We start from the raw sequence: 16,439 nt of genomic DNA, 5'->3' as shown, positions 1-16,439 counted from the left end.
CAGTTCATTTTATTTTTTTATTTGACAGAAAGTGTGCACAAGCAGGGGGAGTGGCAGGAAGAGGGAGAGGGAGAAGCAGACTCCCAGCTGAGCAGGGAGCCCTACACAGGACTCGATCCCAAGACTCTGAGATCATGACCTGAGCCAAAGGCAGATGCTCCTATGGTTCATTTTAAAGAAAGATCAAAAAAAAATTTTTTTAACAAATAAAATAAAATAATAAAATAAAATAAAAAAGAAAGAAAGATCGCTGTGACAAAGCAAGGTGGTGACCCCTAGAGTGGACAACAAAGAGATGTGGATGCTAAAATCCATTAAGCAAACAGAATCCAGGCAATCCCCACAGTCCATATGACAAGACCACGGCAGCAGCTCCACCGCAGAGACCATCACCGTCTCACAGGCCAGCACGTCACCATGCAGATATCCCATCCCACAACATGCTTTCTAAATGTGTGGTTTGATCACTCCTACTAGAGAGTGAGAGGGCAAGAGTGTCAACCCCTTGCCAACAGTGGGCTCTAGCCAACCCCGTGGACTCTTACCAGCCCAGTAAGCTGCCCTGGTGGCCCCTCCAGCCCTGCCCGCTTTGGGCAGCTCAGCCCCCCGCCACACAGTGTGAGTTGCAGTCAGTGTCAGCCTGGTTTCCAGGACTCCTCAGACAGTAAAATAACTACCATTTGGCTACATAGCAACAAGTCTGCAAACAGCCAGTGCCTTTGAGTACTTTCCCAGGTGGTTGTTTCAACATTGTCCTTGGAAGATAACAAAAAGTAATACCCTCCCATTATCCCCTGAAACCAAGGCCTAGAAACCTTTAAGTTTCTAAGGTCATGGGCCAAAATCAAAGCAGGAATGCAGCAGCCCCTGTACAGCATCTCCTCTGCAAAACAAATGGCACTTCAGGTCACTCCTTTAAACTTTTTTACAAATTTGTTACAACTTTCACCCAAAATGACATCACAAGGTATTACAGCTAAGCAGGTTCTACTTTTTTATTTATTTGTTTTTTTAAGTAAGTTAAGCTCTAGGCCCAAGGTGGGTCTTGCACTCACGACCCAGAATCAAGAGTCGCATGCTGTACTGACCAAGCCAGCCAGGCACCTCGGGTTCTACTCTTTCTGTCAGACGCTTTATTTTTTAAAGATTTTATTTATTTATTCATGAGAAACACAGAGAGAGGCAGAGACACAGGCAGAGGGAGAAGCAGGCTCCGTGCAGGGAGCCCAAATCGGGACTCGACCCCGGATCCCAGGATCACGCCCTAAGCCAAAGCCAAAGGCAGACGCTCAACCACTGAGCAGGCGTCCCTTGCAGACACTTTTAAATGAACAACCTTCAGCAGAAAATAATTAAACCACTGTCAGGAAAACAACAGTCACCCCAAAGAAGGATGGGGGAAAACCAAGTACAAGGCAGCCCCCAGCTCTTGGCTGTAGCAAGCAGAGCCAAAAGCTGGAGGAGCCTTAATGTATTACCACACGCCACCACCAGGCCTGGCCAAGGGGAGCTCTCCCAAGCCTCCCCATCTACTATAAGTGGCAGACAGTGACCCGGGGAATACTGCGGGGGACACATGGGGAGTCCCAAGAGGCAAAAACAAAACATGAAGGCAGCCTCAGAGCATCTGCCAGCTTTCAATTCCTACACAGAAGGAAAAAAAAAAAAAAAAAAAAAAACGTTGTTTCATTTAGCTACTTAAATGACAATTGTACAGGTAAAACATTGAAGCCACTTTCAGGATCATACCCCCACACACGGATTCACCATTAAAGTTGCAGATTGAAAGAACCACATCTAATTAACTGGAAACCAACCTGGAAAGACACAGGGAGATGTGGAACCAAAGAAGAAACAAAGAACAGGCCCCTGGATCAGGAGAGGAACATGGGGGTGAGAATCTAAACTATCCACCAAATTCCCCTCCCCACCTTTCTGCTCTCCTGAAAACCAAGACCGTGTACCCAACATCGCGAGTGGGCCATCCAGGCTGTGACCCCACACCAATGACCTACATGCAATCACATCAGCTGAGCCAAGGTGAGTCTTCTAGGATGTGAATCAGGATCTCCCAAATTCATAAATTTAAAGAGACCAATGTACAGAATGGAAGACTTCTCGTTTAGCAAAACTGAATGGAAACCAGATCTCCTAAACTCCGTGTTTGACGAGGGCACTGCTGCAGTGGGAGAGTAACCAAATGACTGATGAGCAACGTGCAATCCAGTCTTACTTAGACCCTCAGACAGTGTCTACTCTCCTTCAGCTCCCACTCACGTTCTATTCTATAAATACCCACCCTTAATAATTTCAACACTGGAAGGCCTGTTTTAATATGAATTTCTGAATTAATTATCTGATGACTCGGCAAGTATTACACAGAGATCTGGTACTGGAAATAAAATTAGACCAACGCAGAGATGCACAATTCCAAATAACTGACAAAACCCACACTGAACGCCACAGCTAAATGCAACCAGATAAACATGCATTTGTTTTGCTAAAGAAATTGGAAAGCAAGCAACAAGAGGGTTTTTATTAAAAAGTATTTGTGGGGATCCCTGGGTGGCGCAGCAGTTTGGCGCCTGCCTTTGGCCCAGGGCGCGATCCTGGAGACCCAGGATCGAATCCCACGTCGGGCTCCCGGTGCGTGGAGCCTGCTTCTCTCTCTGCCCCCCTCTCTCTCTCTCTCTCTGTGACTATCATAAATAAATTTAAAAAATTAAAAAAAAAAAAGTATTTGTGCTTATACAGCATTCATTACCAGAACCTTAGTCATTTCCATACATGAAATCTTAAAATACACAGGAGTGAAACCTTGCACATATGCCCCAGAAGCCATGCCCAAGAATAATACACTGTGCTTCCGAGCTAAGAACTGGAGCTCTGCCAGCGCCCATGCGTGGTGAACGGGCCTCTGGTGAAATACTACACAGCGGTGGAAAAGCAGGAGGTCTGGATGCAGCTAGAAACTAAGATATCGTGTAAGCAAGCAGTGTCTGAAGAAGACATCGCTAGGAAAGGTGCAAGAACACATAAGACTCCATGACTCGGGTGAGGCACACGTAGGTGGTGAACTGCCAAGAAAAGCCAGCTAACAGGAGACAGGCGGCCCAGGTGAGACAAAGGCGCGGAGGTCCTGGCTCAGGGGCTTTCCCTTAGGCGGACTGCTAGACCCTGAACGGCCGCTCCAATGATTCATCTTTGCATCTTCCCCTAAAGTTTTCTGCACAGTTATCAACTCCCTGCTTTATCCCAGGCACGGAAATTCAGGGGTGGGGCAATGCTCCCCCGTGGTCCCCCCCACCATACTCCACAGAAACCCAAGGCATTTCTGCTCAGCTAGAGACAACTTGCAAAGCTGAGCACTGGAAAGGCAAGGACAACACACTCCTTGCATGCTCCACAGCCAGCTTCAAACACAGCGGCACACAGAAGGCTGCGACTGCAGGCGGTGTGTCCTTGTGACCGTGGCCAGGCCACCCGGTCCACCCTGCTCTTCCCCGAAGGGCGCGCTCTCCACTTCGGAGTCGCTCTACCAACAGGGACATTCTCACCCGAGTAAAGGCCATTTTAAAACCGGCTTCAAATGAGGTAGAAGACACAGGATGAGCTCTTGGGTAGGAACCCAAAACAAAAGCACCAGACACTCATCAAGCCACTAACGAGAATCACTCGGTCTGTAAGATTCTGGCAGCTGGAAATAGGAGCGCCTTAATCCACTAAGCATATTAGGGCCTAACAAACTGGATTCAGTAACAAGGTTACCTAGTTCTTCAAAACGGAAATGAACTGAAGCTAAGGATGCTCATTAGGCACGATCCGTGTAAAACCCAGTTTCTCGTTGGGGAATTCCGCGCGTGAGGTTCTGCGCGCGACCAGAGCCCGGCGCGACCAGGCTCTGCCCCCGCACCCGAGCAGCACCCGAGCAGCACCCGAGCAGCAGCACCCGAGCAGCAGCACCCGAGCAGCAGCACCCGGCCGGCCCCGCCCCCCACCCCGGGCGGCGACCCAGCGGCCGCACCGACGCGCGCCCTGCCGCACCTGCCGGCGGACCCCCGCCCGCGCCCGGGCCGCTCCCGAGGCTCCCCGCGCACAAAGGCGGCCCCGGGGGGCCCGGACCCCCGCCCCGCCCCGCCCCGACCCACCTATGCCGTAGGCCTTGGCGCAGATCCACTGCAGGTTGGCCGCGATCTTGGCGCGGGCCGAGTCGTAGCGGTCCAGGGGCACGATGTCCACGGCGCCGTCGGGCGCGGCCTCCATCCTCCTCCAGCCCTCCCCGGCCGCGCAGCCGCCCGCGTCCACCATCTGCACACAAAAAGGCCGCTGCAGCGCGGGCGGCGCCCGGCCTCCGCCAACAAAGGCGCCGCGCCCCTCGCCGCGCCGGGCCCGCGAGCCCCGCCGCCCCCCGGAGGCCGCCCCCGCCCCCGCCCCCGCCCCGGCCTCACCTCACAGCCGCCGCCGCCGCCGCCACCGCCGCGGGTGCTGCTGCTGCATGCTGCGGGGCCGCGCCGGGAGGCCGGGGCGCCGGGAGGCCCGGAGGCCCGGAGGCCGGGGAGGCGGCGAGGCGAGGGGCGCGGGCCGGGGCGGGGGGCGCGTGCGCGGGCCGGGGCGGGGGCGGGGGCGAGGGCGGCGGGGGCGGCGGGGGCGGCGGTGTCGGCGGCGGCCTCCGAGGAGGCGGCCAACCGGCGGGAGCGCGCGCGACGCCGAGGCCCTGCGCACGCGCGGTGGGTGCCGCGCGCCGCCCCGCCCCCGGCCCGCGCTCGCCCCGCCCCTCGCCGCACGCGCAGTGGGAGCAGCCCGCGGCCCCGCCCCCGGCCCGCGCTCGCCCCGCCCCTCGCCGCACGCGCAGTGGGAGCAGCCCGCGGCCCCGCCCCCGGCCCGCGCTCGCCCCGCCCCTCGCCGCACGCGCACTGAGCCAGCTCGAGGCCCCGCCCGTCTCCGCGGGCGCCCGGAGCGGGGTCGCGCGGCGCTGGTGGGCGCGGGCGGGCAGTCCCCGGTGGGTCCCGCAGCAGCCCTTTGTCTAGGCCGCGTTTCCTCCGCCCCAGAGGCCCCAGCCGCCGCCCGACGGGCCGACTGCCGTCTCGGGAGGGCGACACCCCTGCACCCCAGCAGCGCGGCCCCGGAGGCCCCCCCCGCGGAGAGCGCCGCTGTGGCCAGGGCCTCCCCGCCCACCATCGCGGGGCCGGGACCCCGGGGACGCCGGGAACCCCGAGCCCGCCGGAGGCGAGGGATGAGGGCGTCCTCCCGAGTGGGGGTCCCGGCGGGGAAGGCCGCCGCCCTGAGCCACAGCGAGGACCCCTCAGTCTGCACAAGCACCCGCCGAGAGCCGGGCCCGGGGCCCCCGGCAGGGCCCGCAGGGGCAGCCCAGGGCACAGGCGCCGGGGCATCGAGGCCTGTGTGGGGAGTGAGGGCGGGCAGGGGCGTCAGGGGAGGGCCACCTGGGGCAGGGGCAGCCCCGGGCGTGGGGCCTGCGTGGGGCCTGCGGAGAGCGAGAGCAGGCTGGGGCGTCCGGGAAGGCCACAGCGGGCACAGAAGCCCAGACATGGCAGTGCCGGCCGTAGTCCCAGGGAGGCCACCGAGTCCAGAGCCCGGGAGGGAGAGACACCGTTAGGAAAGGGTTTGCGGGGTTGGGGCGGTGGCAGGTCAGCACAGGAAGCTCTGACCTCTTCTCTGAAACGGGGAGCCATAGGGGGACTTGGAGCACGGTGAGGGGAGGGGGTGAGTAATCCTGCCAAGGTCAAGGAACAGGTGATGGTGGGCAGGACAGGGAGACCATGCCTTGGCAGGGGGTGTGGACTGGAGGGTAAGGAACAGGGGTCAAGAGTAACTCCAAGGGTTTCAGTATTGATTCTGTATCCTGCTACCTTGATGGTCACATTAGTAGTTCCAACCATGTTTCAGTTGATCCCTAAGGATTTCCCATATATAAGATGGTGACAACTGTGAACACAAAGACTCGTCCCTCTTTTCAATCTGGATATCAGTTTACTTCTTCCTCGTAGTTGAAGTCCCTGGCCACAGCCTCCAGTACTCCCTTGAGTAGATGTCCTTGTCTTGTTCCCATTCAGGAGAAAAGCATCCAGCCTCTCATTACCCAGTACTAGGTTAAATGTGGGTTTTCCGTGCTTCTCAGGTTGAGGAAGTGCCCCTCTACTATTTTGCTGAGTGTTTCATCAGGAAAGCGGGCTAAAAAAAAAAAAAAAAAAAAAAAAGGAAAGTGGGCTAGGTTTTCTCCAATGCCTATGATTATCAAGATGATTGTGTAAGCTCTTTTTATTAGTTCAATTAACATGGTATCAACTGATGTTCAGATATTGAACCAGCCTTTCATTCCTGAGATAAATGCCATCTGGTCATAGTATATAATTTTTTTTCTCAAATGTGGCAAATTGTTTAGAGGGGGGGTTTGGGTTTTGTTTTGTTTTGTTAGCATTACTGAAATGTAGTTGACCTCTAACAGTGCAAGCTGAAGGTGTACAACGTGATGATTTGGTACCTGTATAGTATATAGTACATGTAATACTTATATGTAGGTATATTTTGGGAAATGATAAGCATGTTCAGGGAAGTTAACATCCATTACCTCACCTGGTTACTTTGGTATGTGCATGTGTGTTGGCAACCTTTAACATTCACTCCCAGCAACCTTTGAGGATACAATACACTATTGAGGAGCCAGCATGCTGTACATTACATCCCCAGAACTTACTCACCTTAAAACTGTAACTTTGTACCTTTAACAAAAACCTTCCCATTTCCCCCACCTCCCATCCCCTGCCGACCATGGATCCACTCTCTCTTTGAGTTTGGTTTTTGGATTCTACATCTATGTAAGATCACACACTGTTTGTCTTTCTCTGTGTGCTTTATTTCGCATAGTGTAACACCCTGGAGTTTCACTCATGTGGTCCCAAATGACAGGATTTCCTTTTTTATGGCTGTATTCATACATTTCATTCAATATGTGAGATAGATATGTATGTATAAATAGATTATTACCTTGCCTTCACCCTCTCACCCTCATCCAATGATGCACTCAGGGCACTCAGGTTGTTTGCATGTCTTAGCTGTTGTGCATAATGCTGTAATGAGCATGGGGGATGCCGGTGTCTCTCTGACATAGTGATTTTATGTCCTTCCATTATATACCCAGAAGTGAAAGTGCTGGGTCATGTGATAGTTCTGTTTTTAATTTTTTGAGGAACCTCCATACTGCCCTTCCAGAGTGGGAGGGTTCCCATTTCTCCACGTTCTTGCCAACACGGGTTTCTGGCATTTTTGGTTGTAGCCATTCTGGCAGGTGTAGGGTGGTATCTCATCGTGGTTTTGGTTTGCAATTCCCTGATGATGAGGGATGTCAAGCACCTGTCCATGTACGTGTTGGCCACTGCTATGTCCTCTTTGGAAAAATGTCTGTTGAGATCCTTTGCCAATTTTTAAAATGGATTATTTGTTTGGGGAGTGCTTCCCTTCTTCAATTTTGTTTGGAAGAGTTTGAGAAAGATCTATGTTGATTCTTAAAATGTTTGGTAGAATTCACCCCTAAAACCATCTGGTCCTGAGCTTTTCTTTGTGAGGAGATTTTTGATGACTTATTCGATCTCCTTAGCCAATATTGATATATTCAGATTTCCCCTTCATGATTCAGGTTTGGTAGGCTGTACGTTTCCAGGAATACATCCATTTCTTCTAAGTTATCCAGGTTGACATATAATTATCCATACTCATCTCATGATCCTTTGTATTTCTGCAGTGTCTCTTCTAAATGTCTCCTCTTTCACCATACCTTTGATGATTTAAGTCCTTTTTTTCTTGGTTAGTCTTACAAAAGATCTGTCAATTGTGTTTATCATTTTAAAACACCAGATCCTAGCTTCCATGATTTTTTTTCCTATTGTTTTTCTAGACCCTATTTCATTTCTTTCTGCTGTAGTCACCTTCATTATTTTCTTCCTTCTGCTAATGTTGGGCTTATTCTGTTCTTCTATTTCCCTGAGGCATGAAGTTAGGGTGTTTATTGGAGATCTTTCTTTTTCTTAATGTAGGCATTCGTCTCTATAAACTTCCCTTTTAGAACAGCTCTTGCTCCATCCCATAAATTTTGGTACATTGTGTTTTGTCTCAAGATACCCTGATTTGGGGATCACTGGGTGGCTCAGCGGTTTAGCACCTGCCTTTGGCCTGGGGTGTGATCTTGGAGTCCGGGGATCAAGTCCCACATTGGGCTCCTGCATGGAGCCTACTTCTCCCTCTGCCTGTGTCTCCACCTCTCTCTCTCTCTCTCTCTCTCTCTCTCTCTCTCTCTCATAAATACATAAAATCTTAAAAGAAAAAAAAAGATACCCTGATTTCTTGATTTTTTTGATTTCTTCTTTGACCAATCAGTTGTTCAGATGTGGTTTTTCATTTCAACGTATTTGTAAATTTTCTGGTTGTCCTCCCTTTTTTTTTAAAGACTTATTTCTTTATTTCAGGGGGATGGAGGGCAGAGGGAAAGAGAATCTCAAGCAGATTCCACTGAGGATCCCTGGATGGCTCAGCGGTTTAGCGCTGCCTGGAGTCCCAGGATCAAGTCCCACATCAGCCTCCCTGCATGAGAGCCTGCTTCTCCCTCTGCCTGTGTCTCTGCCTCTCTCTCTCTGTCTCTCATGAATAAATGAATAAAATCTTAAAAAAATAAAATAAAATCCTAAAAAAAAAAAGATTTTACACTGAGCACAGAGCCTGACATGGGACTTGATCTCATGACGCCTAAATCACAGTCTGGGCCACCCCAGGTGCCCCGTCCTCCTGTTACTGATTTCTAGTTTTGTATCATGGTGACCAGAAAAGACATGTGATAGGATTTCAATCTCTTCAGTTTGTTAAGACTTGCTTTGTGACCCAGCATACGATCTGTCCTGGAGAGTGCACTGTGTACACTGGAGAACTGTGTTCTGCTGCTGCAGCAGCTGGATGGAGTGTTCTGTCTATGTCTGTCAGGTCCATTTGGTACACTGCGTTGTCCAGATGCAGTTTCCTCACCGACTCTCTCTCTGGGCACTCTATCCAATGCCGAAGGTGGGGTATTAAAGTTCCCTCCGATGATTTTATGTCTATTCTTCCCTTCACTTCTGTTAAAATTTTTTCCAAACATTCAGGTGCTCCCGTGTTGGGTGCTATGTGTTTACAACCATTGTATCTTCGTGGTTAATTGACCCCTTTATCACCACATACTGACCTTCTTTGTCTCTTATGACCAGTTTTGACCAACAGTTCCTCTTATCTGATAGAAGCACAGCCACTCCTGCTGTCATCGGGTGTCTGTGCAGGGCATGTCTCTGCATCCGTTTGCTTTCAGCCCACGTGTATCCTTAGAACCGAAGTGAATCACTTATAGGCAGTATACTGTTGGGTCTTGTTTTACGATCCATTCAGCTGGGGTATGTCCCTCAATTGGAAAACTTAACCCATTGACATTTATAGTATCTGCTGATAGGTAAGGACTCAGAATTGCCACTTTGTTCATTGTTCTGTATTATTTTGTTCTTTTATTCCCCTCTTGCTGTTTGTTTTGTGGCTCATTTTTTTGCAGGGTTTACTTTAACTCCTTTCTTTCTCCTTTATGTAGATGTAAGAGTCTGTTTTTCTTTTTTAAAGATTTTATTTACCTATTCACAAGACACAAAGAGAGAGGCAGAGACAGGAGAAGCAGGCTCCATGCAAGGAACCCGATGCGGGACTTGACCCCAGGACCCCAGGATCATGCCCTGGGCCGAAGGCAGACGCTCAACTGCTGAGTCACCCAGGCATCCCTGTTTTTCTTTTAAGTAGCTCTACATCCATTGTGGGGCTTGAACTCACAATCCTGAGAGTCAGCGTCACGTGCTGCACCAACTGAGCCAGCCAGAGCCCCTACAACAGTCTATGTTAAGGTGACAACAGCTTACCTTCAGTCAACTGCAAAAGCTCTACATTGTCACTTCTTCCCATTTTATGCTGCTGACATCACACTTTACCTCTTTCCGTATCATGTGTCCGTCTACAAATTATTGTAGCTGTTGTTTTAACAGTGCTGCTTCAACTTCTAAGCGTCACACTGGAGGTGGTGGTGATTTACATGCCCATTATGGTGTTCAGGTATTCTGAATTTGACTATATATCTACCTTTACCAGTGAGGTTTACACTTGTATTTGTCTTTATATTGTCACTTAGCATCCTTTCTTTTTTAAGATTTTATTTATTTGTTCATGAGAGACACACAGAGAGAGGCAGAGACACAAGGAGAGGGAGAAGCAGGCTCCCTGCAGGGAGCCCAATGCAGGACTCGATCCCAGGACCCCGGGATCACACCCTGAACTGAAGGCAGACGCCCAACCATTGAGCCACTCAGGCATCCCTCTATGTTCAGTTTTGACTTCATAAAATCCAGCATATTTCAGTTTTCCTATAACATCAACAGGGAATACGTGTCACTGCCCAATTTGAGGTGTGCTGGGTCCCCAATGGCCATCAACTGAGCCCACGAGCAGGACAGTCGGGCAGGCAGTCCCTTAGTGGTGGGGCCCACGGAGCTTGTCAGCACATTTCCTTCTAGGATCCCAAAAGGAAGATTGTATTATAAAAGAAAAAAAAGTATTTTTGCCAGGACAAAACAGGCCAACGTCCTGTCTTTTAAAAAAAAAAAAATTGAGAATAGGTGAAACTGAAACAGAACCCTGGGAGGGCGCATTAGGGGACATGGGGCAGGGGCGGATGGATGCTGGCAGAGAGAAATATCCTGGGAGCCTGATGACAGCGGCACAGCCCAGCTCACTGACTCTGGGCTCATCACAGACAGGGCACCAGTGTCCAGTCTGCAACCGAACCATCCCCCCTGTGCCAACTCCAGAGCCTTGACCATCGCTTTGATGGGATTGCTGAGCAAGGCGGCCACTCAGTGAGGACCTGTCACCCAGCCCTCCAGGGAGGGGAGACCACCTAGCCCACTCAGGGCTCCTGCCTGCCTGTGGGGCACACAAGGAAACCCCAGCCCATCACCTGCTGCCTCCCCATTTGCTCCTAGACGCACCCCAAGGTCAGGTCAGACTGGTTTACCCAACAGCTGACAGGCCATGTTGTGTCCCCTGGACTCCTCGCCAGTGACGCAGTGCAGTGGGCTGAACAAGCCCCCCCCAGGGGACCACGACCTGCGCCCTAGAACCTGTGGATGTGCCACATGACCCGGAAGAGGGACCGGGCAGACAGCACTGGGTTAGGGACCTGGAGATGGGGGACTGTCCTGGATTTCCCGGATGGGCCTGGTCCCAGGTGGGTTCCTCTGCAGGCTGGTGCATGTCCCCGCTCCCCCCGCCCTGAAGTCCCCAGTCAGGAACTAACCCTGCCTGAGGTGAAGGTGAAGGTGTGGGGATGTGGGAGGTGGCAGGGTGGCGGGGTGGAGCCAGGGAGCGGGACCCCAGAGGCTGCGGCATCCCTCCCGCCCTGTGAGGACACAGCAAGGTCGCATCTGAGAACCGGGAGTGGCCTCACTGGACATCAACTCTGCGGGCACCGGGACCCTGGACCTCCAGCCTCTGGAGCCACGGCTGAGGGCCTGTCAGAGGTCCAGGGGTCCGTTACCACCGCCGGAGCCCACTGGGGCCCGTTGTCATAAAAGGGACACAGAAGGGTCAGAGTCAGAGGGAGAAACCATGAGGACAGGGAAGCAAGGAAGCCACCGTTCCTGCAGCCCCCAGGAGGGACCAGCCCGCCACACCGCGACTAGCCCATGTGGAGGCCCCTGCTGCACCACTCAGCCCAGAAAGAGGACTACGTGTTGGTGGCATTTTGTCCCAGCAGCCTCCGGACACCCATCCAGCAGGGAACCCACTTCCCACTTCCCCCAAAACACTCAGGACGGTGCAGCTGCCCAGCCCCAGAAGGGACACACATCCGGGCACACTGTCCGCCCCAGGGACCCCTGCCCGGCCCAGAGGGCCGCTGCTCAGGTTGCAACCCTGGCCCCGAGGTCACTGACCAGGGCTCTTCCCATCAGACACAGACACGGGTGACAGATGATGTGCACGTGTGTGATGTGCTCTCATGGGGGCCCAGGCTAGCCGTCATTCCCAGCCGTGATGTGATAAGGGCAAATACTGGGCCTTTGTCCCTGGTCCCTGGCACACAGCTCCAAGAACCCTCGAGTTTAGGGGTGATAGGAGTGGGGAGCGCCTAGAGAGCAGGGGGCTGGGGCTGGGCCCCAGCACAGGTCGGGGGAGGACACAGAGCCCAGCACCATAGCCCATGGCACTGTCCATCACGCCAACAGGCAGGGCCACCTGGAAAGTCCCTGACTGACAGCGTCCAGGGAGCTGCTGGGCTGCTGAGCTCATCCGCATGACAGGAGGGTAGCACGCCCCACGTGCTCCCCCACGTGCTCGGGCCCCTCCCAGTCCTCATCCTGTCGCTTCCTCTCATACCCGCTAAGCGGGAGATTAGGTAAATGAAGTGTTTTTTCAGAGTTTTGTTCTAGCAAAGTGAGCTGGGGGTGCTGTGGGACCCTCCTCATTTGTTGCCAAGTTGGACAGAGCACAGGGACCCTGGAGACCTGGCTCTTGTAGCTGGTGTCTGAAGGGGCCAGTCCTGTGGGGAACTCTGGGCGTCTGAACCTAACTGAACCGAATCATGGGACACCCCGCCACCGTCTGAGAGCTGGAGGCCACATTGTTGGGGAAACAATCCGCATATTTGGTGTCAGAAGTGTTTGAGTGAAAACAGAAGGACAGGAGCGGGTGGCTGGCTCGGTCAGTGGCAAGTGCAATTCTGAGTCTCAGGGGACGTGAGCTCAAGCCCCACCATGGGGTAGAGGTTACTTAAGAATAATAAAAATCTGGGCAAGCCCGGGTGGCTCAGCGGTTTGGCGCCACCTTCGGCCCAGGGCCTGATCCTGGAGTCCCAGGATAGAGTCCGTCAGGCCCCCTGCGTGGAGCCTGCTTCTCCCTCTGCCTGTGTCTCTGCCTCTCTCTTAATCTCTCTCTCTCTCTCTCTCTCTCTGTGTCTCTCATGAATAAAGTCTTTAAAAAAAAAAAAAGAATAAAAATCTTTAAAGAACCCAGATAGACTGTACACAGGCAAGCTCTAACCCCACGCTGGGAGGGGGAATCCAGAACGTCCACCCTCGCTAGCTCATGACACAAGCATGACCTTTCCCAAATCAAGGACCCAGCATCATGGCTGACCGTTCCTAAGTCAGACCTGCCACCCACCAACCACAGCACCCTGACCTCCAGCCTGATGCCCCCTCCCACCTGGCTGGGGCAGTTCGGTCTCCCAGCCTTCCCTTCATCACCGCTCCCCCGAAGGTAAGACACTAATTCAATTTGAACTTAATTGAATTCATTAAAATCGAATTTCCCCCTTGGGAAAGAAACCCAAGGGATTTGTGGGCAGGCCACGTTGTGAGAAGTCTCTGCCTCCCTCCCCTGGGGTCGATGGCATCCCAGGACAGGGAGGGTGTCAAGGGGGTGCGAGGGCGAGAAGGGGCTGCCTGTGCTGGGCAGGTGTCTGCTGACCTGTGCTCTGCGGCTGCACGGCTGGCTGGGAGCTTGCCACGGCTTGTCCCTCCGGGTGGGACACACGGTCAGTCCTCACTGCTCCTCCATTGTGCTGTGTGTTTCCTCTGAGGATGCAGCACACAGGAGGGACCCCATGACCCAGGAGTCCTGGGGGGATGGCTTGCAGGTCAGCGACCTTGAATTTGGCTTATATTGATCACGGCTTCCCCCCAGCCCTGCCCATCCTGGCTGGCCGTGCAGCTGGCACCCAGCACACCGGGTGCAAGCACTCCCCTGTCCTTCCTGGGAGCAAGGGCCCCGCCTGACATCACTCGATGAGAAAGTACGTTTTAAGGCCACAAACTTCATCTGCGCCATTTCAGAAACGCAAATTACACACGTCCTGGGGCTTTGTAAAGGAATCCCTTGCCCCTCTTGCCATGGGGGCCTGGTCCCACACATGGCTCTTAGTTCTTTCTTGCCAGAAACAAAATTCATAACGAGAATTGCCTCTGGGGTCACCCAAGGCCAGGGAAACCAAAGGCTGCAAGAGGTCACGTGTTTGTCACGGGACAGCACCTGGCGAGTGGAGTTGCCTACACAGCCACTCTCCAATCCCCCAGACCTGTGCTCTGTGGCTGCACGGCCGGCTGGGAGCTTGCCACAGTTTGTGGCAAGACAGCTTCGTGCAAGAGCACCCAGTTCGTGCTCCAGGCTGGCAGAGCATAGGGCAGACAGGACAGGAGGTTCCCGGGGCCGCTGGGATGACAGCACAAACTGGTCCACGTCTGTTCTCTCCACTTCTGGGACTCAAGTCCGAGGCCGGTGCCCCCTGAACCCAAAGGGAGAATCTCTTCTAGCCTCTCCCAGTGGCTGGTGGCCAGCGGCCACCCTCAGCTTGCTGAAGCACAGCCCAAAGCTCTGCACCCCTCTGTGTAGCCTCCTCACCGCCCCTATGGATTGAGGCCACCCAGTGACCTCAGCTAACCCCATCACCTCTGTGAAAGCCCTGTCTCCTAACGCAGGTGCGTCTGAGGTGCTAGGGGTGAGGGCTCAACACAGCTTCTCTAAAGGACACACTGCACCCCTAACGGTGCCTGAGGTGGGAGGAGTCTCAGAGCAGGTAACATGGGCACATCCCTGACACCTCTGTCCCTCACCCTTGACCTCAGGCTTCTGAGTGTTTCCCCAGGCTTGTGTCCCCACATCCAAGCTCCTGTGCCCTGGCTTTTCACCCATCACGCATCTGGAACCCACTGCATGCCAGAGGTGTGACGTCACACACACTGTGCCCTGGAGCAGATGGCCATTCCTTCCCACCCACAAGAAATGATGGTCTGCTCCTCGTCCCCCATCAGGGGGCCATCTGCTCTTTCCCTGAGCCCACGCAGGCTCCTACACATTTCCCAGAGTACCTCTTGGACCGCCAGGCACTCCCAGCAGCCGACCACCCCATGCTGCTCCTCCAAGGTGCTGGCCACTACTCCTCCAAGGTGCTGGCCACATGGTGGATGGCTGTGGGCCAGGGAGCCCCACACCAGTCCTGTTTCCAGCCACGTGGTGGGAGGGTCAGGGCTGGCCCTTTCTGGAACACATGACCTGGGGCATGCCCTTTCCTGATGACCCCCAAATGTTCACAAGTGACTTGGGCAGAGTTGCTCACCAGGCAGGCTCCCTTCTGCGTGACCTCCAAAATCCTGGAGCCAAATGCTGCTGAGGAGTATGCACGCCAGGGAACCTAGCCCGGCTGGTCGAGCACACACCGTCCACTTCCATGGGCCCACACTGGACTTAATGTAGCTGCTCAGTTCCCAGAGAGAGTGTGCGGTGAGGGCCACTCCGGGGACAATCCAGTAGCATGGGGACCCCAGACCCTTCATTATCTGCTCCCGCTCAGGAAGGATGGCAGATCACAATGGGGCCAACAGGGAGCGGGCCCACGTGCCGACCTGCAGCACCCACGCCCCTGGTCTGAGCAAAGCAAGGAGACTGGGTTCCCACACAAGCTTCAAAGGCGACTCCTCTCAGGCTGGTTTCCACCCAAAGCTTTGAGGAGACATTGCTCAGGGAGTGCACATATTGGTACACATCAGGTGCCAGCACCTTCCACAGCCCCCCACCAGGGAGTCACAAGGAGCACCTCCAGCACTCGAGACTGCAAGGGGGGTGGGGTACCCAGGAGGGGTGCAGGGAGGCACAGGTGTGCCCGGCGGATGGAGGGAAACCCACTGCACTCATGCACTTCTTGCATTGGGCCCCTTGGCTTGGCTGCCCTGCGCCTGGGACATCCAAAAATGTGCAGTGCCTTATCCACTCTGTGCCCGCGCAGCTTTCCTCGGCCTGCCAGGCATCACATGGCTAAGGCCCCCTTGGCATCACCTGCCCCTGGAGACCAGCTCTGCCTGGATCCCACTGCTGTTCACATTCTTAGTTCTTGTGGAATCATCTGGAACGTGGTGACCAAGACTGTGGAGAGAAGGCTGTGCTTTGCAGAACCCAGAACGTTATCAAGACCCGGCGCCCCTCTGGAGAGCCCCAGGGTTTAGGTCACGATCCCCATTGGCTCTGGTCTGCTGTCCTGAGTGCGCAGCCAGTGAGGGCAGAGTGACAACTCATAGGTGTGGGAACCAACGGCCGTGCCTGAGAGTCTAGATGGACGTTTTATTCAAATTACAGCTTTATTTTTCAAATTCCTTTTCAAACCAGGCAAGTGATTAGGAGATATTTTCTCCAAATTCCAGTGCAGACAGTAAAGCAGGTATTATAAGATATTCATCATAGAGGGAGAAAGAGTCCACCCAGCAGCAAGCAGACTCTCACCAGCACCATAGCACGGCCGACCAGGGACAGGATGGGGACGTTAACAGGTCGGCCACCACTCCCCTTGGACAGAAACCTGCGCCACCAGCCATTCCCTGGACCAC

General features: G+C 53.8%; 1 protein-coding gene across 2 annotated transcripts in view; it reads right to left on the bottom strand.

The window, feature by feature from the left end:
* The window catches only part of CAMSAP1 (calmodulin regulated spectrin associated protein 1), a 64,361-nt gene extending 60,053 nt beyond the window's left edge, over positions 1–4,308 (bottom strand). For both annotated transcript variants that reach the window (XM_038548796.1, XM_038548797.1), the window contains exon 1: positions 4,149–4,308. In XM_038548796.1, the coding sequence (XP_038404724.1) occupies positions 4,149–4,308 (160 nt within the window). The remainder of the gene's footprint in view (positions 1–4,148) is intronic.
* Positions 4,309–16,439: the final 12,131 nt, after the last annotated feature.

The sequence above is a fragment of the Canis lupus genome, chromosome 9, assembly GCF_011100685.1.
Source record: "Canis lupus familiaris isolate Mischka breed German Shepherd chromosome 9, alternate assembly UU_Cfam_GSD_1.0, whole genome shotgun sequence".
NCBI lineage: Eukaryota > Metazoa > Chordata > Mammalia > Carnivora > Canidae > Canis > Canis lupus.
Note: the sequence above shows the minus strand (reverse complement) of the source record. Positions and strands in the feature narration are given on the sequence as shown.